This window comes from Cyprinodon variegatus, unplaced genomic scaffold (assembly GCF_000732505.1).
Source record: "Cyprinodon variegatus isolate N-32 unplaced genomic scaffold, C_variegatus-1.0 Scaffold762, whole genome shotgun sequence".
NCBI lineage: Eukaryota > Metazoa > Chordata > Actinopteri > Cyprinodontiformes > Cyprinodontidae > Cyprinodon > Cyprinodon variegatus.
In genome coordinates this window covers 278,614-304,018 of record NW_015151215.1, presented here as the reverse complement: position 1 = coordinate 304,018, position 25,405 = coordinate 278,614, and the positions used below count along the sequence as shown (strand labels likewise).

The 25,405-nt window shown below is 37.5% G+C and overlaps 1 protein-coding gene across 3 annotated transcripts in view; it reads right to left on the bottom strand.

Moving 5' to 3' along the window:
• Positions 1–25,405, bottom strand: part of nrbp2 (nuclear receptor binding protein 2) — a 54,997-nt gene that overhangs the window by 10,023 nt on the left and 19,569 nt on the right. For 2 of the 3 annotated variants that reach the window (XM_015395821.1, XM_015395823.1), the window contains exons 2-10: positions 2,580–2,702; positions 2,240–2,341; positions 2,066–2,155; positions 1,739–1,779; positions 1,562–1,656; positions 1,447–1,470; positions 1,256–1,342; positions 281–336; positions 97–192 (exon numbers count right to left, since the gene is read on the bottom strand). In XM_015395821.1, the coding sequence (XP_015251307.1) occupies positions 97–192; positions 281–336; positions 1,256–1,342; positions 1,447–1,470; positions 1,562–1,656; positions 1,739–1,779; positions 2,066–2,155; positions 2,240–2,341; positions 2,580–2,702 (714 nt within the window). The remainder of the gene's footprint in view (positions 1–96; positions 193–280; positions 337–1,255; positions 1,343–1,446; positions 1,471–1,561; positions 1,657–1,738; positions 1,780–2,065; positions 2,156–2,239; positions 2,342–2,579; positions 2,703–25,405) is intronic. The other variant, XM_015395822.1, reaches the window with a different exon arrangement.

Genomic DNA, 25,405 nt, shown 5'->3' with positions numbered 1-25,405 from the left:
GCCCAGCATGGATGGGTATGTCTATGGGGTATTTTGCCTTTTTATCCTTCTTCACTCGATGAGCTGTGCCTATTTAGGACTTGCACTGAAACTTACTCTCATCAGAGGGTCTTCTAGAGATTGACCTGCATTCACTATGGCCTCCTTGGACACAGCAGCATCCCCATTGCCCTGGATTTCCAGTACTGCCATCTGTTGTTACCAAAAAAAGATAATTCAAACACAGAGTTTAACACCCACAGATTGTATTAAAACATTTTTTTTTTTTTTTAAATCTCACCTCTAGAGCACAGATGCCAAACGAGAAAATGTCTATGGAGTAATCATCCTCTCCAGCTGGAGGTAGATAACAAAAAGACAGAGAAGGATGAAAACAGGAACAATTCAGATGCATAAATATGTGTTTACACAATCAGGTGTAAAACAGCTTTTGTTCTGTAACAGGATAAAAACCTGAGCTGACCAAAGCCTCATATAAACAGAAACACAGGATATGTAACTGCAGGTGATATTTGTAAAAAATAAAATAAATTTTTTTTTCCGAATGAGTGTTTTGTTAGCACTACGGAACAACTGGGCCAAAACTAAAGAAGAAGTGAGGGAAAACATGCCCAGTCTTCCTTAATATGTCACTGAACCACTTTTGGCTGCAAAAACAAATGTTTTCATGATGCAATGTGGCTTTTTATGAATCTCCTCAAAGTTGCTGAGCTAAGCTTATGCAAATCCACCAGGAACTGCCCACTATTCTGTAATTATATAGAAGTCTAGACTTCTACCAGGCTGGTATTCCAAACTTTTCTAAATGTTTTCAAAGTTTTCATCCTTTTTGCCCCATCTCTATTGTCTAAATTCAAAAATTTACAGCTAGTTTATTACAGACATTTGTACCAAGTTCTGGCTTTGTGGATTTAACCTGAACCCGAAGATAAAAATTGGATGAAAAAGGGACAATCTTTTATCTATTTGGTATTTTCTATCCAGATCTGAAGTCTATACTTTAAGGAATTCTGTCAGCTGCTTTTGGCACATAGAGCCTAAACAAGTAGAGACAAACCAATCACAACATGTTGGGGTTTTTTTTGTTGCTTTTTTTCTTTGCAAAATTTTCTAATTCTTAAACTGAAAAACTGGAAACCATGAGATATTTTAAAACACACAATTTAATTGAAAAGAAAAAAATAAAATAAAATACACAAATAAAAAAGGCAAAGTAAAAAAAATAAAATAAACAAGAATCATTCAGCAGGCTCACCTCCATACTCAGGGGCAAAAAAATGAAGATTCCTCTGCTCATCCCGGTGTTGCCTTCCTTTGCTGTGGACGCTGGCATCTGGGAACACTGGAAGGAAAAGCCATCCAATGCAGTTTTAGATAAAATAGAGGGAAAAATATAAAACATCTATGAGTTGGAGAAAAAAAAAAACACAGAATTTTGTACATTACCATTAACAAAGAGCCGGTGCCACACTGTAGAAATAAAAATGAAGAATGTTAAATGTGTCTCCTGAAGGGAAATAAACAGGTTGCAGTGTCAGAAGAAGCCCTGCTGGGTGCAGACCTGAGCCGATCTTGATAAGGCCGTTGTGCTGGATGAAGATTGTGTCACAGGTGAGGTTACCATGGATTATTGGTGGGTCACAGGAGTGGAGATAACTGACAGAAAAATGCAGATGTCTGTTAGAGGTGTAAAAACAGACATTCATCATATCAATTGCCCTGTAGGAAATTACAGTACCTAAGCGCTGACAGAATCTGGGTACACCATCGCTTCCAGGCCTGAGAGATAACGATAAATTACTTCCTCCACAAAAACAGATCCTCTTAATACACTCTTTTATTATCACATGATATAATAAAGGAAGCTTGATGAACACACAGTAAGACAAAAGGGAAGAAAGGGTTTCTGAATAATTCAAACCATCCAAAAAAATTATCCAAAAAAATTGTAAACTGTGTTTACTAATTCTTTAGGAAAATATGGAGCTAAACAGATACAGATATGGCACACTCTAAGTTACCTCATCTCTAAGACTGAGGATGTGACCACACTGAATATTCTAACCTTTACATTCATGGTCTTGTGATTCTTTTTAGTCTTCTTCAGGAACTGCTTGAGGCTCCCTGAAGACATGTATTCAGTGATGAATATCACCTGAGAGTCAAATATGGAAAAGGACAAAATAAGTCAGCTCCAAACTGTAGTAGAGGTGGGAAAAGAAAAAACACGACTTCTCACCCGAGCCTGGGTCTCCTTCATGTCGAGCCAGTACTTGTGGAACTTAACGATGTTGGGGTGTTCGACCTGCATCAAGTTCTCAAACATTTCTTTGATTTGCTCCTGAATGTATGAAGAAAAAACAAAACAAAACGTATGTTAAGTTTAAAATTCTCATGTTCAGTTATTAACTAAAGAAAAGCTCCTCTGAGCTTTTAATAATAAAGCGTTTCAGGCGATCCTTTGGGGATACAAAACATCATTTCTCCTTAATCTAAGTTTTATTTTTTAAAAGAAAAATACTAAAACCTAGCTATTAAATGTAAGAACATTTCTAAAAACTCAGCCGGTGTTATAGTACCTCCTGTGCTTTGAAGACTTTTTTGTCTGAAAAGAGAACTTCGTTCCACACCACCTCCACGCCTTCTTCTGTATCCATGGCCAAGGAGGCACTCTCCACGCCAGGGACATTTCCTTGGCTGACCTGTAGAGGGCAGAGGGAAGGAGCTCTTAGCATAATTCAGCAATAAATGCAGCTTTTAGCCTCGTAATAACAGGAGTGCAGCAATCAGCATGATATTAGGTTGAAATCAGTGGCGCCTACATAACTGTTTCATAGGGGTGGCCAGATGGGACCACTAAAAATCTTGGAAGTGGCACACTGAAATCAAAGGCCACAATTTCATGGTTTGAATCCACTATTGTGGTAAATGTGCCTGTAGAAATCATAAAATCTTAAGTAATCCCCTACTCATATCTTGGTGTATTGTGTGATTTTTATTGCTGCCTGTACATAGTGGGATGAAAAGCTAAACTGATGGTACTACAATTTACCCTGGCGAATGGGGTGGTCAGGGCACTGCATTTCATGCAGTGGCCCATGGTGGTGCCACTGCATGAAATGTAGCATTTATGACACAATATATCTATCATGCAATATTTTTCTTCCATTTAAGGAAACGTTTAGTATAAATGTACATAAGTGTAGCACAGGGGCAATAATGGCACAAATGTCTTTAAAAACAAAAAAAAGACAAAAAATATTGTTGCTATATAATGTGTGGTGGCCTAGTGGTTAGGGCATAGAGGTTGGAATCTGGGGGAGGTTCTGGGTTCGAGCCCCACTCCCACAGACTACCACTCTAGGGCATTCTGTGGGATTGCTCCACGGGCACCCCAAGGTGGCAGCCCACTGCTCCACTTGGGAATGGGTTAAATGCAGAGGGGAATGTCTCTAATGTGAGATCAATAAAGGTCAATTATTATTAAATTAAACTTTTGATTAAATTATTTTCAGCAAAAACAACACTGCTCTGATATTATAGCTTTACTTCTATCAATGGCGTAACGACACAGCAATAAGCAACATTATCTGGGTGGGCCCCATATAAAGTACAACACGTGATAAAGGTTCAGGATACGGCGACTGTTCCATAAATCAGCCAAGAAGATACAATTATGCAACTCTCAGTAGTATATGATCACACATCACACACAGAAAAATAGTGATTGCGCACCTTGAATGGAACCATTGGTGACAGCGCACCACCACATATGACATACATCCCAAGTTCCAAAAACTCATTTCTGGGAGATGCTTATTGTTTTTTTTTCTGTTCTCCCAGCAGCTCTTTTTTCCCTTTTCTTTTCTGGAATCAGTACCACTTTTTGGTATCCATCGTCGCAAACATTGTATGCAACAGTTCTGATTTTAATCTATGCTCTGGATTACCCATAATTCCAAGTTGTAGTGTAAAAAATAAAATACTCAAGTACATCATTCTTTTAAGATCTTTATTGCGGTTTCAAACATATTATATGGGTGTATTTTTTCCGTTGCGGTCACTCACTTCATTATCAGGTGGGTTTAAGAGGAACTTTACACACCAGTACATCTACAAAGAAACATCCTAGTCTATAATTGAGTAGGGGCCCCAACAGGTGTCAGTGACGGAGGTTGTGGGCCCGTAAGTAACTGCGGTCTGTGCATATCGATATTTACACAATTGATTCCTATTTATTTAGCTATTTAAGCCACTTTGTATACTTTAAACAGCATATGCCTCTATTCTTTAAAATATATTCATTGTTTGGCTCTTGGAGGACTAAATATCTTGCAGAGTCGGCCCCCAGGCCTCTATTTTCACACACACACACGATTTAGAACGATTCTTACATACCCAAAGCATTTAGCAAACACTATAAACATGATACTAACATAAACGTAGCGTTAAGCATTGAGCTGGAATAAAATGTAGCATTCAGCATGATACCAGGATAACATTATTCAGCGTCTGCTCTGCCGATAATGCAAGCGTAGAAGAAGAAATGTGCTGTTTACCTGTGCAAAGAAAGAAACAACGAAAGAAAAATGTCTCAGGACTTCAGTGTTGCCGAGCTGAATGCGCACTTTCATCTGGTTTGGTCTGCCGCGGTTTCCGTAGACTCGTGAACGCGCTTTTAGGAAATCCTATACACTACTGTTTATGCTCTAAAAACATTCTAAATGACTTCGTTTCGAGTAAATTATGGACGCTACCCACTCAGGACACTTGGAATACATTGGACGAGCAGTATGGAGGAATATTGACACGTTTTTTGTGGACTTTTATGGACCTTTCTGCCTCGGGCACCATAGACCTCCATTATTTGAATGTCAGCAGACAGCAAGAAGCCTCCCAGATCTCCAGATGCATTTGAGATATCAAAAAAGTACTCCAGAGTGTTGTTCAGCATGGGGGTGAGTAGAAAATGAAGGCTAATCATGTTTTGGGTGTACTATTCCTTTAAGCGTGATGCTAATACGAAGTGGTAAGAATGAATACTGAAATGACAATAAGATAACTGTTTGGATTCTCTCTGCTGCTCCCTACTCGGGGATCAACAAGGCAAGTCATTATGGCGAGCTCAGACTAGTTTCTACATTATGTTGTTCCTGAAGCAACTAGGATTCAAACCTGGTTTGCATTACGGTAAAACATGGAATACTGTTAAGGTAAATATAACAAGCTTTTTTACACATGGAGCAAGACTCAGTTGTGTTTTTTTTGTATAAACAAATATAACTTTAATAAGCAGGAGAACAGCTAGAGTGACATTTCATTCTCCTGCTACGATGTCTAATTACCTGCAATAAAATTGCGGTATGGGTGAAATACCACGTCGTTACGATAGTCAACAATTAAATTTCCCAACTTGGACAAAAAAAACAAAACATTTTTTATCTCATAGGTGTTAAACCCAATATCTCTGTTTTGTATAAAACATAGAACAGATCAATGTTGTCAAACAATGAGATGGATTAAAATTAAAGGAAGCTGACCCTGTGCAACGGGAACGACATCAGATAAATGCTGCATGCTATGGCAGTTTCATTTATCACAATCATCATCATAATCAATTTTATTTTTGGAGTGTTTTAAAACAGCTAAAAGTTGAAAACTAAGTACTGAACATCATCAAATAATAAAACACACTAAAAGAATAAAATGTAGCAAAAAGATATGAAATAAGGCAATAATAATTAGTTTAAAGCTACTTCACTGCTAAAGAGTTAAAAGTTTGTTAAGAAAAATCCAGAGGAAAGTGCATTACTGTCTGCACTGCAGATCAAATTTTGTCATCCATTGATCACAGTGAAGACTTCAGTAAGAAGAGAGGGAAGATATCAAATGCCCCTAGTCAGGCATAACCTGATGAACGGCGAAAAGAGCCGAACAGATGAGCGGCAGCTTTTGTAAAGAAGGTAGAGACGGATTAGCGGGCGGCTGTCAAAGAAGGAGAAGTGAGGAGATTGTGCACGAGGGATTTGAAGAGACAAGAACAAGTGGCGAGATGGAGCAGGTGGCGCTCGTACGCAGACTGTGAGGAATAAAATTAAGCTGTGAAGAGTAAAGAGGCTGTGTCTGTAATCTGGCAGAGGGAGATATCCCATGGTTTCTTCTCTGCAAGAGAGCAGCAAAGAGCTAAAAGAAGACTCATCACAGGAAATAACCGTCTCTGCTCTCTAACCTCCTGCTCCATTAAAGCAGCAGCCGCGGTGGTGAAATGAGTTGGGAGGGGGAAATGGGTTTAGAACCTATTGCAGTAAAAAAAATAAAAAATAAACAAAAAAAAATAAATAAAAGTGTATATTTCTGATTGCACACGGCCTGCCAGCACACTGGAGCCCTTGTGTTGCACAGTAGAACAATAAAATCTCTGCAGAAGCATATCTTTTAGTTCAGCATGACTGTATCAGAATCACAATCTTGGGAAATTGAGTTGGAATTTCTATCCTCAGGCTACACAATTGTTGACCACAGTTTTAATGCTACAAAGTTGTAATTCCCCTCAATTTTATGCTGTGTCTGCCTTCCCTGACAGTATGTTTCTAAACATGCTGCACCTCCTTTAGTTTTATAGTTTATTCATGCCTACTCATTATCTTGGGTTTTTCTCTGATTTTCTAAATGTTTGAAGGATTGATTGCAGTGTTTCTCTTTTTTTCTTCTAAACTCTTAGCCAGCAAACACTCTCTCAGTCTTGAGACATTTTAGGGTGCTGTCACGCCTTGACGATTTAGCCAGCGTATGCCTGACGTCCCGGAATCTCCCAAAACGCTGGCATACGCTGAACTTTCTAAGTATTTTTTTAATTTTGGGCGTATACATAGCATATTCATAACGAGTTTAGAACTTATGTGCAAGGACAGCCTAACTTATGCATAATGCACGGCAGTGTAATTCCCATGAAATGTCACAAGCCAGTGTCCTGAGGGGAGCAGCAATGCACCCAGAGGCACCCGGCCTGCATAAAAAGATGTCTTTGATCGCGGTATTAATCTAGCTACTGTTTACCGCTCTCCCCAAAAAAATTAATAAATAAAAAGAAAAAGAAAGAAAGAGGGCGTGAACGCAGGGAGGATCAATCACACTCACCTTCTTGCTCACCTATGATGGTGATAAAGTCAAGAGGAATACTGAAGGTTTCATCCAGTGAACCCCCTTTCATACCAAAACGCTGCCAATACGCCATTATACAGTAACCGTAAGTTAGAAACACGTTCAGCTGTCGTCTGGAACACTTCAAATATACCTGCATACATCGATATGCGTTGGAGATCAGTTCTTGATAAGTTATGCATAAGTTACTCATAGGTTTTGGATAAGCTGGACACCATGACTTATGAGTAACTTACACTTAGCTGTAAATTATGGCATACGCTGGCATACGTCGGGAAGTCTTGAGCATGCTCAAAATTTCTCAACGTACTTGCCGTATGTCGACGTGTGCCAGCGTGCTTCAGTGTGCTCATAACTTATACAAAGCGCACCCATAACTTATCCAACATCTGCCAGCGATTTTGCCAGATTTTTCGTACATCAGGCATACGCTGTCTAAATCGTCAAGGTGTGACAGGGGCTTTAACCTGCTTCTCAAAGTTAGCTACAATATTATAAAGATATCCTCTTCTGTTAGTAAATAATTACAACCAAGTGCCAAGTTAAGGCCATTTATTAAAAAAAAAGCCAAGTATGCTCAATGTTTCAAATAATTTCAAATCAGTAAGCCATTTAACACCAACCTATTATCTATATACCCTTAATTTTTCCAGGGTCACCGGTTTGTATCTTCAGTGCTCAGTAAGCAGGAAGAAGGAACAGTCTGGAGAGGTTACACACAGACAGCCATCCACTCAGACCATCATGCAATTTAGACAAATCAATTAACCACAGATGCATTTTTAAGGAGAAATTGGGGGAAGCTAGAGTACCAAAAGGGAACCTTACATGCAAGTAGAGAACATCCAAACACCATGATGAAAAACTGCTGGCTGTAATTTAGGTCCAGGACCTACAAGGCAGCAAAGATGCCAACTGTGGCCTTAAGGCTTATTATATAGGAGCTGAGTGTAGATCATCTGAATAGCTGAAAGTGAGCAAACACATGGAATAGACTCCATCATTGTCACACCTATTACTTAAAAACTATTTAAGTTGGAGGTTTGTGAACAGATGTAAACAGTCACAAAACCCCCTGATGGCGCAGAAATGTATAATACTAGTCATTATCTAAGCTGGAGCCTCTGCTTAGGAGAGTTATTACAGCAGAGCTATACTTTTGTAAAGCTTTGTTGCATTGCACCATTGGTTTAAGGAGCATAAAGTAGTGGGGAACAGAAATGATTCAGAGCAAAAGTCTGCATCATCAAATGCAGCTGTGAAAATACAGGCTTTTTTTATGCACTATGGGTTGTTTGTCCTCCTGTGGTGCAGATGTGAGGCTCTCTGCAGGGTCTTCTCTGCACACAAGGTGGAAAGCACAAGGGCAAGTTTGACATATAATCTCACAAATCTCTCTCAGATGATAATCTGATTAAAGCTGTAACACAATGCTCTGATTCATTGACAGGGGAGCAAATTCCTTAGCGTAATTAGCTGCCCCAGAATGCATAATACAGCTATATATATATATATATATATATATATATATATATATATATATATATATATATATATATATATATATATGTTATAAAACCAGTTTATTATTTTGTTCTCCCTCTCAGACATCCAGACTCAGTTCTATGTCCCAGTGGGTTCATCAGGCTCTGCAGCTTGGTCAGGGTAGCGTGAGACTCGTAAACAGCTCCGAAAATGCTGGGCTCTTATTGGTTGGTTGAAGGGAGGTGGGTTCAGGGTGTGGATGGGGATTTAGGAGTCACATGCTCATGTCAACACAACGTCTATTTTGAAGTTTGATGAATCTTCCTCAGAACTGGGTAAAACTGGATCTCCACAGACCTTGTATTGCATTCCAGGAAGTCGTATTCCTTTAAGCTGAGCGCTGGCATGTTTTCAGCAAGATTAGGCAGGCCTGGTTCACTGCCTATAGGGAAAACACTGCTCAAGGTATGAAACTGTGACAACGTCGAACCCAGACGACAATAAACCGTAAAATATTTACCCAAAGAAAAAGGTCAAGCAACATCTTTGTTTTCTGTCATAGTCCGTCAGACAAAAATAGCCACAAAAAAAAAGCAACACAAATTACTCAACATCTTTATCAGTAAAAAAAACGTAGTCAGCCTTAATCACAGAAAACAGGGTGAGCTGCTTTTCAAAGCACTTTGGGACTTCCATTAGAAAAATAAAAAACAGATTTGCCATGAAAAAAGGAGCAGTTGCTCAACATCTTCTTTTAATCAAATCTAAAAACTCAGTCTTCAACTAAGTTAGACCTCCATGGAATGTGTTGCATGTGAAATTCTTGGACAGATACACATGATTATTGCTGCCCTTTACAACCCCCATCAATTAATTTCATTTATTATCTCTTTATGTCTGTCACTAACAAAGACTGGCCGGCTCATATCATTTCATAACATTAAGAATATAAACATGGACTCCTCCTCCCAACATCTCTGAACCCTGGACTCCATAAAAACCTAAAAACTCCATAAAAACCACAGAGAAATCTACAAAGATAATATAGAACAATGTAAGGAATTAATTACTCAAACTGAATCCCACTACTTTTCTGGGAGGGTAAGAATTAAGGGGAGAGAGGAAAAAGGAAAGAGTGCACAAAAAGAGAGAAAATAAATCAAAACGGCAAAAATAGACAACCCAGAAGATATACAGTAACTCTTAGAAGTCTGCTTTCACACCTGTATGATATGAGTGGAACAGAAAACAGAGAGAATAACAGCAAAAAGAAGACAACAGACAACCAAAGTAAACTTAAAAAAAAAAAAAACAGCGGGTATCCTTTGTGTGTGTTTCAGTCAGAACCTACGGTGATTACACGATATTAATCAGGGTGTATATATCTGTAGATGCAAATTAGTATTTAGTATTAGTGTGTATCCTTGAACACCAAATGCATGAGTATGCTTGTGTATAAAATAAATATTTGGCATTTAAAATAAAAAAATAAAAAAGTTAGTCTGTCAATATGCTCTATCCAAAACTCTTCAAGTAGAAAAGTTTTAGTTTCACCTGGTTTCACTTCATAAAAATGAAGACATTTTGAATTGAGAAAGCTTCCTGGATGGGAAGCGAAATGTCTTCAAATCTTGGAAACAAAGTCCAGTGGATTGTTTTTTCAACTTTTTCAGAATTCCTAAAATAATCTTTTTTAAGGAACCTTTGGCTATCAGATTATTAATCGATTAATTGAAAAAAATAATTTAATAATCATTAGTTGCAGCGCTAAAGCATTCACAAGGCTCTTCAGAAGGAAAGTATGCTTAATGGCAGGTGTAGGTGGCCCCAGACTCGCCCTACAGAAAAAGAGGCGATATGAGCACAGCTTTCTAGGGGCACCCAAGATCACTGGGACATAATGAGGGCAGGCATAGGGATGGCCGCAGCCACCAGAGAAGCAGAGAAAAGCACCCGGAGCCAAAGGGGCCCAGTCCCTTAGGGGTCAGACTCCGGAGGCCATAGTGTCAGGATGCCCCAGTGCCGTGGCAGCCAGCCCATGGGCTCCCCCGGAGGCCGGTCAAAACAAAGGTGAAACAGGATGAGAGCCCCAGGGTCCAGGGCTGCTGAAAAGGTCAAATAACACAATCTGTGTTAATGAGAACTCCCTGTAGCTCCCATAAATGCTGAGGAGGGGCTTAGTTAGCTTTTGCCTTCAACTGGCTCTGTGAGAGTTTACATTATTTTACAATATATGGCTTAATAAGGCAATAGTGAAATCTGCAAACATTCCTCATCAGAGATGTTTTCTAAAGACCTGCCACAACATCAAGCTAATTGCAACAAAACAAACAAGCAGTAAATCTTTTTTATCTTCAACAACTAGAAAAATAATTTTTTAATAACTGGCTCCAGTCTAGTTTATGCTTAATCCTCAATATTTTGTTTTCTGTAGAAGAGAAGCAGCGACTAAACCACAGTGTGACGTCTTTAATGAAAGCGAGGCTTTGTCTGATATAGTTTGGGTCAGACCGTTACGGTGACAACCAGCTTTGTCTGGGATCCTGAAGTACTCTCCCTCCCACCGTGTTTCTCATCACTGCACCTCTTTCATTGAAGATGAGCAGAAACGCGTTAATAATTAATAACCACATCTGGAGCAGCTAAGGCTCGAGCGCTGACGGCGATCGGCACGGCGGTGGTAAGGGGGGGTACGGTATGTAAATCAGTTAATTCGTCTTCGGTTGCTGTGTGCTTCCTCCTGCAGAGATGTCTCTGGGAGTGGAATCAAAGCGCAGCACTGAAAAGCTGTGGAAAGAACCAGAAATAGAATCTCTGTGAGGTGGATGTGAGGATGAAGGCGGGATGGACACACCCTGTTCACCTCATGCATGACGTTTGTGACAACTTGATAAGATTTAGCTGGTCAAAGGTTAAGGTCATGAGTTTAAACACTAAATATTTTAAGTAGGATGTTTAATGAACCAAAACAACTCCTGCAACACAACAGATTTGTTTCCCTCCCTGATTGCAAGATAAATCTTCCTGATATAGAAAATGTAAAGTTTTGTACCAGAAGCAAGCTTTATTGGGGGGAAGCTGCAGCCTTATTAATATAATTAGGAGTCCTTCTCTGCCTTTGAAATATCAGCTCCTTAAACTTGGCATTATAGAGTCATAGAGTCAAAGCCATGTGGCCAGAAAGAAAGAATTGTTTTTTTATTAGGCCAGCTCTTAGCTTTGAGGTGACAATTTAATGCAGGTTATATTATGAGACCTTTAAACCATACAAATCTAATATTTGTAGTAGTTTGGGGTGTTGAGGAATGTTAACACTAAATAAAAACCTTAATAAACAGACCTTGATACAAATAAAATGTCTTAAATAATTAAATAACTATATTGTAACTATTTAAGATGAAATTACAAAAAGTAACCTATATATTTTGTATGTTTTTTTAACAATATAGTTAAGAATAGAAAGTTGCTATTTACGTGCTTAAATCAAGCGGAACACTATGGCGAAAGCCGTACTGCTCCACTTGTGAAAGTAAAATCTTTTGGCCTCAAGACAATTACTCTTATTGCCACATTGCCAGACAGGACACAAAGGGAAAAAAAGAATAGAAAGTTGAAGAAAAAAAGAAGATCAATTTTAAATACTTTAAAAAGCCTTAAAGTGCCCCCGATTTAAATGCTGCTATGCAGTGTGCAGGCGGGCCAGAATCGTCCTACTCTGAAATTGCAGTTTGGTGGTCGCACTAAATCTGTTTGGTTTGTAAATGGTCCACAAGCTTCCGTTTAGATATCTCTAATATATAGCATTCACTCATATTATGAGTCCATGTCCTCAGCATCACCAACACCTCCCTCTGTTTGCTCCTCTTTGCTGTTGTCGCTGTTAAAGCTTGAAGCGTTGACCGTCTGCTGACCTCCAATCGCCGCACAGCCTGTCTCCATATCTCCCTCCCTCACCTCATAGCGAGCACATAAAACAGGTCAGCATCTCAGATTGTGAAGAACAACATGAAGGAACCAGCTGAGGTGGATAAAGATGTTAAGTTAATCTCCAGCCACTCTACTTTTAGGCATCAGCTAAAGTCAGAAAATACATTTCTTAACGGCAATCAAGGTACAATTACATTTGTAGGGCTCTAACTTTCTCACACCTCATCCCAGATAGTGAAGTTATTCTGACCTATTTTCTAGATTTAGGCTGTTTTATGTTTAGGCTGCTGGATGACATAGGGGCCACTTTTCCCTCATTCTGCTTCATTCTGTCTATTCTCACATTCTGCAGTATGTTTATGTCCTGTCTGATGTTCTTGATATAGTTGCTTCATAGGTCTATTCCTGTTCAGCTGTGACTCCATCCTGGATCCAAATATCAGCTGTGCTACTGCCATCAACACCTTTGTTTATAGATGTTGAAGGTCAGCCTAGTCCTAGCCTAGTGCAGTCCTGTTTATTTTACTGTGACTAACTAAACATAAAAATGGGATAATGCTTTCTGTGGGTTTTGGCTGATGTTAGAGGTAAATACTTGTTCACCCTGAAAAAAACTGATTATTTATAAGTGAATAAATGATAAGTCTGCTTTTTCCTCCAGATATAATTAATATTCAAACCTGGCAAATATTTTTTTTTTTTATGCAATAAAAGCAGAAGGAAATGTGCAAAACCAAAGCATGACTCAAAGCAATGCAAGACAGGATTTGGACCCTGCAGGAAAAGACAAAAAAAGCAATTTAGACTTGAAGCTGTGATTTAAGGGGCTTGCCTTTCCTTACTGGTGATTTTGGATTTGCTTGTGTAATAACTTCAACTTTCGCTCATTTTATTGCAGACCATGGTTCATCAACTGGAGCTTAAAGTAGGTCTACTGTAAGAACTCGTAAAGTTTCCCACAGATGTTGGGTCAGCGCTTCTAAAAGTCTCACACCACTACCTCAACCACTGAAAGATGCCTTTTTCTTTGGAGGCAGTAAGAAAACTACACGTAGAGGAGAAGGATGCTGGGGGCTAGTTTATCCACATGCATGTTTACACAATTTCTTTCTCTAAGAGATAAAGTCTCCTAAGTTAAGAGATAAATCTCATGACTGACAGCATGTAAAAGTATGCTAATGCAAAAAGCAGCGTAAACAAAACAATGCATGCATGCATGCAAAGAGCATGAAAACCAGGAGTACCATTTGCAATCTGATAAAAATGTGAAACCCTCAGCTTGGCTTAAACACTAAACATTCAAAGAGAACATGATAGGTTGCATGTTTAAGCTTATTTTACTGGGAGAAGATAAAATCTGTTCTCACCACATTGCTGTCTGTCCTCGCCTTCACAACAGAGGCATTATTAAAGCCATTAAAGGTTTGGCTAATCTTTGTTGCCTCTTGATGCATATTAAAACCACAGCAACACTGCAGCTAAACAACTTAATGGGTTATACATAGACCCAGGGGTAGAAATAAGTCAATAGTTAAAAAAAAGAAAAAAAGACACACTTAAAATCAAAACCTGCAGAGATGAGCATGATCCAGTTGTATTACATCCTTAGGGAGCAAAGATGTGCCACAGATACAGTTTAGCTTTATACTACTATAAAATTACAAGGACTTGGCAAATATCTTCATCTAGAGATGCTCTAATCAAAGGTCTGTTGTTTTTGTCCAAATTTTCTTTTGTGTTGTCTTTATTTGATTAGAATGTGTCCAAATATTAGCTAAACTTTACAAAAGTAAAGGACAAACCCAGAAATGAAAGAGCACATCTTACAGAAAACCAGAAACTGGAGATGGACAAGAAAAGGTGAGTCAGGGAACCTCTACAATAATCCAAAGAAACTTCTGTAGCATGAACCAAATCCTTAGATAAGACAGTTTCCCTTTTAAGGCAATGGTCATTATTTTCCACATGACGTTGTTTAGCTATATGGTCAGATTAAAAAAAAACTTATGACAATATTTTTACAAGCAGATGGAAATTGACTGCACAATGATCATTTTTAAGCCTAAAATACACTTTAAAGGTATTGTGACATTTACTTATTTGTGATTCTTTATCTGCTATTACCTGTCATTATTTATCCTCTATTATACCCCACTAATACTTATATAATCCATATCCTAACTTTCCTGTATAATCTGTATATATTTTTTTTCATATTGATTTATCTTAAAACTACATGTTTTGCCTTTTCACTTGTGACAGTGTTATGACAATAAAGCTGAATTCTATTCTATTCTATTCTCACATGGATAATTAATTTCAAATCCTTACAACATCATAAATATCGAGGTAATTATTTGTATTAATGTCTCACATATTGATATTCTGCAGTGGGGCTGGATTCCTGGGGAAAAGACACAGTCTTTGGTACCTCAATAGAAAGAGACTGATCAGCCAGAACTCAAGGCTCGTCTTGTAACTAAAGGTGGGCATCCAGGTCTAAAAAGTGTATATCCATTTCCAGCTCAACAATGTACCTATTACCTAGTTAAGTGAACAGGATGAAGGAAACTAAGCAGGGTTTTTATTTTCTAGACCTGGATCCTCCACCTCTGCTTGTTAGACTGTCTGGAAAATATCCCCTATGATTACGCCTATTCTAGCCATCCTAAATAGAAGGAGATATCACCTAAACAATCTTCCCTCATGCTGGAACACCCCAGACACACTGCTTAGCCCTGCTCCACCTAACTTAGCCTATTGCATGAGCGTTTCCCTAATGCTTTCTCTGGCCTGATGATGATGATGATGATGATGCCTTTTTCAGCCCCGTTTCGGAGCAGAACTAAACAAAGCAAAACGGAAATGACAGAAATTTGAAGAGATCACAACCAATAGATTTTAATGTACACATCATTGCAGAGAGAAGCTAAAAAAACTCAAGAACCACTACAAAAATAGTAAGAATCACAATGGCTGGAGTGGGTTAAAGGAAAAGCAGTGAGAGAATGTTTATTGTTATAAAACAAAACGATGTAGCAACTCCCTTCTTAACGAGAGATATTATTTACTCTAAAGACCTCTTGGGTATATAGAAGGTAAAAAAGATCACTTTACATTTTACAAATTATAAACCATGCCTGTGGGCTGAAACATTAGAAGGACACGCAGGCTTTCTTCTGATATGCAGGCAGGGAGCATTGTATTACATTACAAGTCAGCTGTTTCCCCAGAAACACACTAAAAACATGGCAGTCTATTGACTTGAATATAAACAAACAAATCAAATACATCAAAAAACATCCTTTCAAGACTCAGGAGGAAGCAAGTAACCTAACATCTAAACAGAAAAGAGCAACTTCTATGCTGTCCATGGACAAACTCATCACTTTAGGGTTTATCCCACTATATTAGAAACTTGGCAAAAGATGCAAAACACAACTATAAATAATCTAAATTTATATTATACTGTCTAAAATAAAATGTCTATAAAGTGTTTTATGTTCTGGGTTTCTCAACCACATAAGCCTTTGAGGCAGTGATTAACATGGATTTTAAGGAAATAATTAGACAGTTTAAATGCATTTGCCTTTAGGGGATCAGTTTGATGGTTTCTTGTTTGCACTTTATGTTCTTTTATTTTAATCGCAGAGGTGAAAATAATACTGCTTATTTTAAGATTGACTGGCTGATTACTTAGGAGTCAACTCAAGTGCAAACAATATTTATTGTTAAAGATTTTTTATTTAAATTTATATTTTAAAACTATGCTGTTTATAGGAATCTATTGTTCATGTTTAAGTGTTGTCAATAATTTCTTACAAGAAAACATAATTGAATGCTCATGTTTAAAAATTTCCTGTCTAATCTTTTAAAATGTTTTAGCTAAAACATGGTGGGCTGCCAGTGGGCTATCCTGGTAACTACCACCAACGAGCTTACACAGTTTTCTGGGGGAAAACCTGGACAGCATCACATTTTTCAAAGATTTATTGGTGTTAAAAATGATCAAATATAAGACGGATATTTGTCATGTATTTTATGCTGACATTAAGAGCAGGTCAAGGCACCTATATCTTCTTTGTTAAGTACCTTAAAGGTATGGTGGAGGATTTTGAGATTTTTTTTTAAAATACCCGCCCTCTCCACTTAAAGAAAATGCACATGCAAAACTCTGTGCAAACTCCCAAGAGGAAATGCCAATCAAATTAGTGCGAGAGCATGCCCAACTCTCCTGGTGCACGCTCTGTTTAAAAGTTGTGGTTCTCATAGCTCATACAAGCTTACTGGGTCCGAACGTCCTCCTTAACCCCTAAATCCCTCAATCACTATATAGAGCGGGGACTATATAGAGGACTTTATAGTGAACTAAGTTAACTTACCGTTAGGACAGATGATCACTACTTTTTGCTCCGTTGGTCACGTCACTCCTCCTTCATGGCCTGCGACATCTTTGTTATAAGTCGCCGCTGTCGGGTAGCAGCAGCCTATGGCAACAGCGGATCGCTGTGACAGAAAACCCCATAATGCTTTTCCAGGAGAGATCTTTGCGCAAATTCTGGGATATATCTGCCTTTTCTGAGGCCTTTCTTTTCTTCTCATACACTTCGTAGATACTTTTTCTCTTACGACCCTCAGCCATTTACTCCTGAAAGTGCGAATGCGCAGAAAAAGATAGCTAACAGGACGAGCACGTAGGACGACCTTACGTAAACATCTCACCAGAATGATTGACAATTAGGACTACTTATGTTGATGATCCACCCGGAAATAAAAGATTGTCCTCTATACCTTTAAGATGTATATGTTGTGAATTTGGGAAAACATTTTGGCATTGCCCTATTAGTTCATTAGTAGGAAACAGGGTAATGCCAATATTGCTGACTTAAGGCGTTTAAAGATGTTTTTCCCATAAATCAGTTAACTTTAACCAAGAAAGGTCTAGTTAGTCTGGAGCTGTGGGTTTTAAATCCCCAGAAAACTGTTATTTCAACTCGTCATTTAGAGGTTGCCCTCAGGTGCTTAATGACGTCAGCTAATGACCTAAAATTATAGTAGTCATGGAGTTCAAGCTGACAATCCAACAACTTATTGAGGGAATGGACTAGTTTAACAAAAAAATTACATCACCTTTTTACTGCGCATTATATTCCTGTAATTATGAAACTGAACAGTTTTCCAGATTTTAGAAAAAGAAAACCATTTCAGCTCACTGGGGAAAGGCTTAGCCAGCTCTGGCAAAGAGCATTACAGTTCTCTATAAAGTTGGCTAATTTCTGCCCACTGGATTACCCAATTCATGCTTGTTGATCCACACAAACACACTCAGTGATTGCTTCATTGCTACTACAAACACTGGTAGAGAGACGCAGCATGTCGGCTCCTTTAGCTACGCCTCCTTCCTTTGCATCTCAGGGAGCAGCGGTTACTGCAGCACGACTTCCCAGCAAGCAAAAGCAATGACTCATGGTAAAAGCTCAAAACACTTGGCAAACGGAGCAAAACCTCATTGACTGCTCGCCGCGACAGCCTGTCAGCAAAGACAAGCAGAGAGCTTGCTCATGTTTACAACTATATATATATACTCCCTCACATATGTTTATATATATATATATATATATATATATTAACATATGTGAGGGAGTATTTAGCCAGAATTTTTTTTCCCCTGCAGCTTTCTTTTGTTTTTAGAGACAATTAATCAATTAAATGGCTGAAGCCAAGCTTGTTAAAAAGGCCTCGTGTGGAGAAACAAAGAGCAAAGCCAAAGGAAAGCAAACAAAGGAAGCAGAATTGTGTTTATCGTGTGGCTTTTTTATTCCAGGGGGATTAAATTGAGAAAGTGAGAGTCAACCTGAGCTGGCTGTCCGCGCTCGTTCAAACAAAAGCCTGTTGGCAGACATGCATGAAACAGCAAGCTGCTTTTTTTTTTTTTTTAACCCCTCCACCTTATGTAACTTCACAGACAGAGATCAATAAGAGTGTCTGTGAATGCACCACATGGTGGGGGGGGTGGTGCTTGTTTTTCCAACCCTCAGCTACCTGTCCACACTTTCTGCAAAAGACAAAAACTAGCATGTGTGTTGTTGATACAGCATACCATAGAGACATGTATTTTAACAAGATACAGTCTAAAGGTTATTTTCAAGTTCAAATAAGAACTGCGATATACTTTAGGATGATCTTGACGTCCGTGAGTTCAAAGACCCAATGGATGCCAAAGGTTTGAGAGGAAAAAATAACAAATTCTGCTATCAGGTTTGCCCCACATTTAAAAGTCCAAAATACAGACATCAAGCAGACTTCTCTAGTTTCTTGAAGGTGTTTCTCTCTCTTTGAAAAGGCTATTCACCTCTAAACACGGTTTGAAGTATCAATGGAAGGCATGGTCAAAACATATCATGATGCATTTCCTAACTTCAGCTGACATCTGTTTTAAGTAAAACAAATATCTCAGAAAGAATGCAAAGATTGCAAACAACAGATGCCTATACAAACGTATGATTGTTTGCAATGTTTATAAAACTCCTCCAATAAACAAGGAATATCAGTGACAGACAAAGGCTGTACTCATAAACTGTACTGTATACTGAAATATGGGAAATGTTATTTCGTTATTTAATAAAGTAATATGGCAATAAATATTGCTATTAAATTATTTTCCAACCCAAATTGTAAGTAACCTGCTGTCAGGGCCAAGGGAGACCCTAATGGGGGTTAAAAGTGACGATAAAACCCTGTCCTTTAAAAGAAGTATGCTGCATTTACATCAAACATGGAATCGGCGAGTCAGATTGAAAAAATCTCCAAGTTTCTGTCTTGTGAAAACCCAAATTCCCCATTGTTCTTATATGGCCACTAGGGTTTCTTTGATACTAAAAGCTGATTGATTTTGATACCCAGGAAAATATTTGGTACTCAATAACATTTCAGATACCATGTGGATACTTTTGACCACCTAATGGCTACTACACTAGAAAAACGATCTAGAAATAAGTAAAAAAAAAAAATTAAATTAAGTGTATTTACCCTTAATGTGAGTAGGTAAATGAGATGGTTTGCCAATGGAATGAGTATTTTTCTTCTTAAAATAAGATAATTAGGTAATATGCACTTGAAATAAGACAATGCTATTATGTTTTCTTATTTTAAGTGTAAATCGTCTTGTTCCATTGGCAAAATGTCTCTTTAACCTGCTCAATCCAAGAACAAATGCACGTATTTTAAGAAAAAATTTGTTTTCCACTGTTAGAACCATAAAGATGACAAAACACATTGTGGTATTTAATAGATACAACAGGCCAAGGCTCTTATTTTGGAAACAATTAATCTGTTGATCTTTTTTAATCAATAATCGAAATCATACAGAAATTAAACCAGGTAAAACTAAAACATTTGAGTANTTAATTAATTAAATTATAAACTATATTTTTTATATTATGGATAATAATATAAAAAAAACTAGAAAAACTTGTAGCAAGATTAAAGGTGAAATTCAGGCTCAAGAAACATCAGTGTCATATCGCACTGTCATTGTTTGAGCTACAGTGGACTTGATGAGAGAAGACCGAAGAGGGCACCACTGTTGAAAAAAAAAATCCTTAAAAAGTAAGACTGAAATTTGCCAAACTACATGCTGACAAGCCAGAAAGCTTCTGGGGGAATTTCCTATAGAGAGATGAGACAAAAGTCAAAGTTTTTGCCAAAGCACATCGGTTCTATGTGAACAGACAGCAAAATGAAGTATATCGAGAAAAGAACACTGTCCCTACTGTGAAACATGGAACTGTTATATTCTGCCCAGTGTCAGAGAGCTTGGTTTCAGTTGGAGGTCATGGGTCTTTTCACAGGATAATGATCCAAAAAAAAAAAAAAAACACAGCTAAAAACACAAAAGAAAACCTTGGATTATTTTGAGGTGGCCTTCTATGAACCCTGAACTAAATCCCGTTGAGCATCTTTGGAAGGAGTTGAAACAAGACATCTGGAAAAAGGCTTCACACCTGAGAAAACTGGAGCTGTTTGCTCCTGAGGAGTGGGCCAAAATACCTGCTGAGAAGAGCAGACGTCTCATTGACAGCTACAGGAATCGTTTGATTGCAATGATTTACAAAAAAAAAGTAGAGCAACAAAATACTAATTTAAGGGTACCATCATTTTTGTCCTTGAATTTTTCATGAGTTTAGTCATTTATTTATGTTTTCATTCTGTTAAAGCATGGCTGAAAAGCAATTTCTGACTTTCAATAGTTTATTTTTATAGAATTTTTATTATTACTTTTGTTAGATTGAGGTAACTTTTGGAGAACAATTGTGGGATTTTCTTTCGTCCATGTTATACTCCTTCTCTCTGCCCCATTTTTCTATCTTCTAATAAATGAGAAGTGATTTAAGTTTGGGGAAGAACTGTTAACAGAGGAGTCAAGCAATTGGACACTATATGATCAATAAACCTAAACTGAAAAAATATTTTTACTAATTCATGCCACTAATTTAGCACGCTTAATATTTCCCACCTTGTCACTTTTAATTGTCTTGCTACTGAAATGTGCTGTATAAACAAACTTGACTTCCTCTTTTACATGAAACAGTGGATCTTTGTGTAAACATATTACCGTCGACAATCATGTTACTACAACATGACAACCATGTGAGCTGGGAGGGTTATTTTTTTTTTGAGATGCAGAAATACTTGAGAATTTTCAAGCAACCAATGATAAAATTGAAAACGGCACATCTTATTCTAGGGAGATAAGAGGATATCTGTAGGAAGCACATTACAGGAGAGAACAGTTGGTCAGAGAGATAAAGTGGAGAACATTTAAACAGTTGCAGTATAGCAAAGCAAAGCTGTGGCTGTGTCCGAATGTGCGCCCTACGCACTTTAGAGGGCACTCTACAGTGGCTACTCCATTTTAGATGAGCGTCCGAATGTCTAGTGGAAGAAAAAGGAGTGGACTCGATATTTCCCAGAATGCCCCTTGAAAAGTAGTGATCATCCATGGTCACAAGACGAGCAGATAGATCCCGGAAAGCTCTCCTCGCAAAGCATTATGGGATTTGTTGTCACAGCGGGCCGCCGTCGCCTACGGCTGTCGTTACCCGACGGCGTCGACAAATAACAAAGATGGCGCAGGCACCATGGAGGGATGCGTTAACTGAGTTAGCTATAAAGTTCACTGTATAGACCCCACTCTATATAATGATTGAGGGACGTTGGACGGAGCCTGTGTCACCAATTTTTAGCAGTTATATAAAAAGTATGTTTCACTAAAAACATTTTAGATGCAGAACAGTTCTCCAGACATTCATCAACATTTTTGAAAAGATTTAAAACAGGAAGGAAGTAAGAAAAGAAAGGATATTAACAAAAGGAGGACAAAGATCACAACAAATAGAAAATGCAATGACAGAAGAAACGAAAATAAGATGGGAAAACAAGGAAGCAAGCTATTTTATATAATACGGTAAAAGTATTTTTAAATCTGTTTAGGTCTTGGTATATGTCTTGAAACATGATGAAAAAAGACCCATTGATTTAAATTCTGCACAAAGCACCTAATCTAGGTTTGATTGGAAAGAATTTGCTTTAAATACCCAGATATAATATGGATTATGAGTTTATCTTTATTTTCTCTGTATCCAAGAAAAAGTTCAATGTAAAAGCTGGAGTATAACCAGACTCATTGATAAAACACAAATTTATATAGATGCAAATACTTTTATCATCCTCACGATGGTTGTAAATCAATGGACAAACTGTTACTATACCTAGATATTAATTGATTAGGCTGTTGCTGATTATGTAAATCTAAAGTTTAGGTTAAATTCAATACATGGTTTTTTTGGTCCATTATTCATCAGGTTCATGAAGGGTTGGTGCCCATTTCCAGCTTTCTGTGGGTGAAATACCCTTGTCAAAATCTTGACAATAATGTTCTGAAATTTAACAGCCTGGAAAGCACGGACATTTATTTAATGCTTTGGACAAAATTACCCCTTCTAATGAGGTTAGCGCACGGACAGCCGAGCCAAAACTGGGATTTATTCTGCAAATTGTAACCAAATAAATACTTGCAAAAAGCTCAAACTACAGGGATCAGATTAATTGCATTTTACAGCACATATAACAGTCAGAGAAATCCAAGTTAGGAGAATATTGGACAAAGTCTCACCTGGAAACTAAGCAGAGAGCCACAACCAAAAAGAAGTTTAATTTTGATCTTTTGTGCATTTATGAAAAATGTTAAATGGTTGGTAGATTTAAGCAGGAATCAATTATCCTTTCTCCTCAGGTTTCCAAAAACTGTTCAAAACACTGCTATTTAAAAACTTTAGATTTTATAATAACTAAGTAAAGATAAGCTTACAAATTAGTTCTTATTTCTTAATAATGACATCTACTGTTTATGAAAAGCACTGTAGTGACTAAATTACAGGTCAGGTTTGTGCTAGAACTCGCTCTACGGCCCCTCAGTGTTCTGGCATTAACTCATCTGTTTTTAGTCGGATAAAAAGATTTGTGTCCTAAATGAAAGAACCTTTGTAAATCCTGTAAGCCAAATCTGTCTAAATAAACACATGTCACTGCATTTGTGACAGTTTTAAACATAGCTGAGCAGACGACAATAAGAATGGGAAACAGAGCAACAGGGTCGATTCTTCTGAAGATACATTTTCTAGGAAAATAATAAAAATAAAAACAATGAAAAAAAAAATTATCCACAAAGAAAAAACTATATTTCAAGTAAATCACAGGATTAAAGGCAATGCTGTATTTTTTTCTTTTATTAGAAATTTTCAAATGATTCAAAAGGCTGACTTAAAAGTTTCATTTTCTTTTGCTGCTTTCACAATTTTAACAAGATGTTTTGAACATTTTCTGCACCTGAAAAAACATTGGACAATATTTCATCCTGATATAAAAAAAAAAAGAATTATGACTTATTTCATTCTAAAAAAAAAAAAAAAAAAAAAACGAAAAATGTTCAGCCAAAAGGAGTTTAAAACAAACAAAATCCTCCGTCCATCCAGCAAGATAATTTCACTTGACATAATTTCAAACATTAATACTATTGTGGAGAGATGACACTTTAAATGAGACAAACTATAAACTATTTAACACTTCTATTCCATATCCAACTTTTTTAAATCTGAGAACTAAATATAATCCTGTATTTCCGTGCTGCTCCAGCCATCTGACTCCTAAATCTAAGTTTCGATTACAAATCAAATTACATTTACTTTGTCATCACAATCATCAAGGAGCAGAGACCAGTTTGCAGCCCCTGGGGAGCATTTTGGAGTTAATGAGTGTTATTATGAGGCCTAAACTGGTGAACTTTCAGCTTATCTAGGAGACAAATTCCCTGCATACTAACCAATAGGCCACGGGTTGAATATTTGTTGCCATAAAAGTCAAAAACCATATATAAATAAGGTCTATAAAAGTTTTTCAAGAGAAAATTCCCACTTTTCTGGACTTAAGTTCAAACTAGATCACTTAATCAATGATATTTAAGAAGTAACAGGCAGGGGAGTGGAAGAATGAGTGGAAGGACAAACTATTGACAATGCTATCAATAAAAGGACAAATGGTTTAACTAATGGATGCTTGGAACGATTAATCAATGTTCACGGATAATGAAATAGATGTATAAATTGATAAATGCACAGTATGGATATAAGATACAGCAAAGGTCAGGTCATTAATAAATCTATGGGTGAATTTACAGACTGCTGACATAAGCAACTATTGCTCAAATTTTATTCTAAACTTAATTCATCTAATTTTTACTCACAGTGGTTCTAACCCTGGTTTGGGACAGTTGAGAAAACAGGAGATTTTGACCCCTGCCCCTGTAAAATTAAGCTCCTGTTGATCGTACACACAGTAGATGGCTACTGTAAGAAGATCATGGAAACTTACTGTAAAAACTCTGTTATCAAAGTAGGTAAAAAAAAAAACAATCAAAACATGGCAGGAATATATTTACACACAGTTGGAGTCAGACAGCAAACAACTAAAACTATTTAAAGTATGATGAAAAGATCAGCACCAAATGGAGCCTGTAAAATGCACAGATGAATCCTTTAGTATTTAATACCAAAAGGTTATGCAACAGAATGGGACTGGGAAAATATCTATAAACATCCTTCTGCTGTTTTGACTGAATCTGGGAATAATGGAAGGAAGTGTTTCTTCCAACCAACCGCTGATGGAATTTTTCATCTTCTGCCATAAATACAGAAAAGCTTCTAAACAAAAGAGCCTTATCATTACATCTATAACATAAACAACCTTTGGTGACTGTTAAAGGACAGATGAAAATGATAAATCAGTTGAAATGTCTATCGATGCACAACTGTTACGACTACAGCACATTAGAATTAGAATCATTAAATTCAGATAAGATGATTTAAAAAGGCCAAACCAACCTCCTTAAAAATAATTCAAATAAGTTCATGATTGACTGTCAGATATATGCTACTTTTATACAATGCCTTCCATGTAGAAAGTGCCTCCAAGGACTGCTAGTTTGAACATAAGAAGACATCATTTAACTTTATTCAAACAGAGGACATGAACTTTGGGCCCTCAGTGGTAACCAAAGCCCCTATCATTGGTGTGCAGCAGAGCAAGGGAGCCTTTTTATTTCTCTGGCTTTATATTTAATTCATCATCCAGCTCCCTGATTGATGAACACTGAGAGGCATTTTTAAATCAGCTGGAGCTTTGTAGAAAGGTACCTTTTTTTCCACACTCAAAATCTGCATTGAAAAAAAATGGCGGGCACATTCAAATTATCAATGCAAAGCAGCTTTTATGGGAC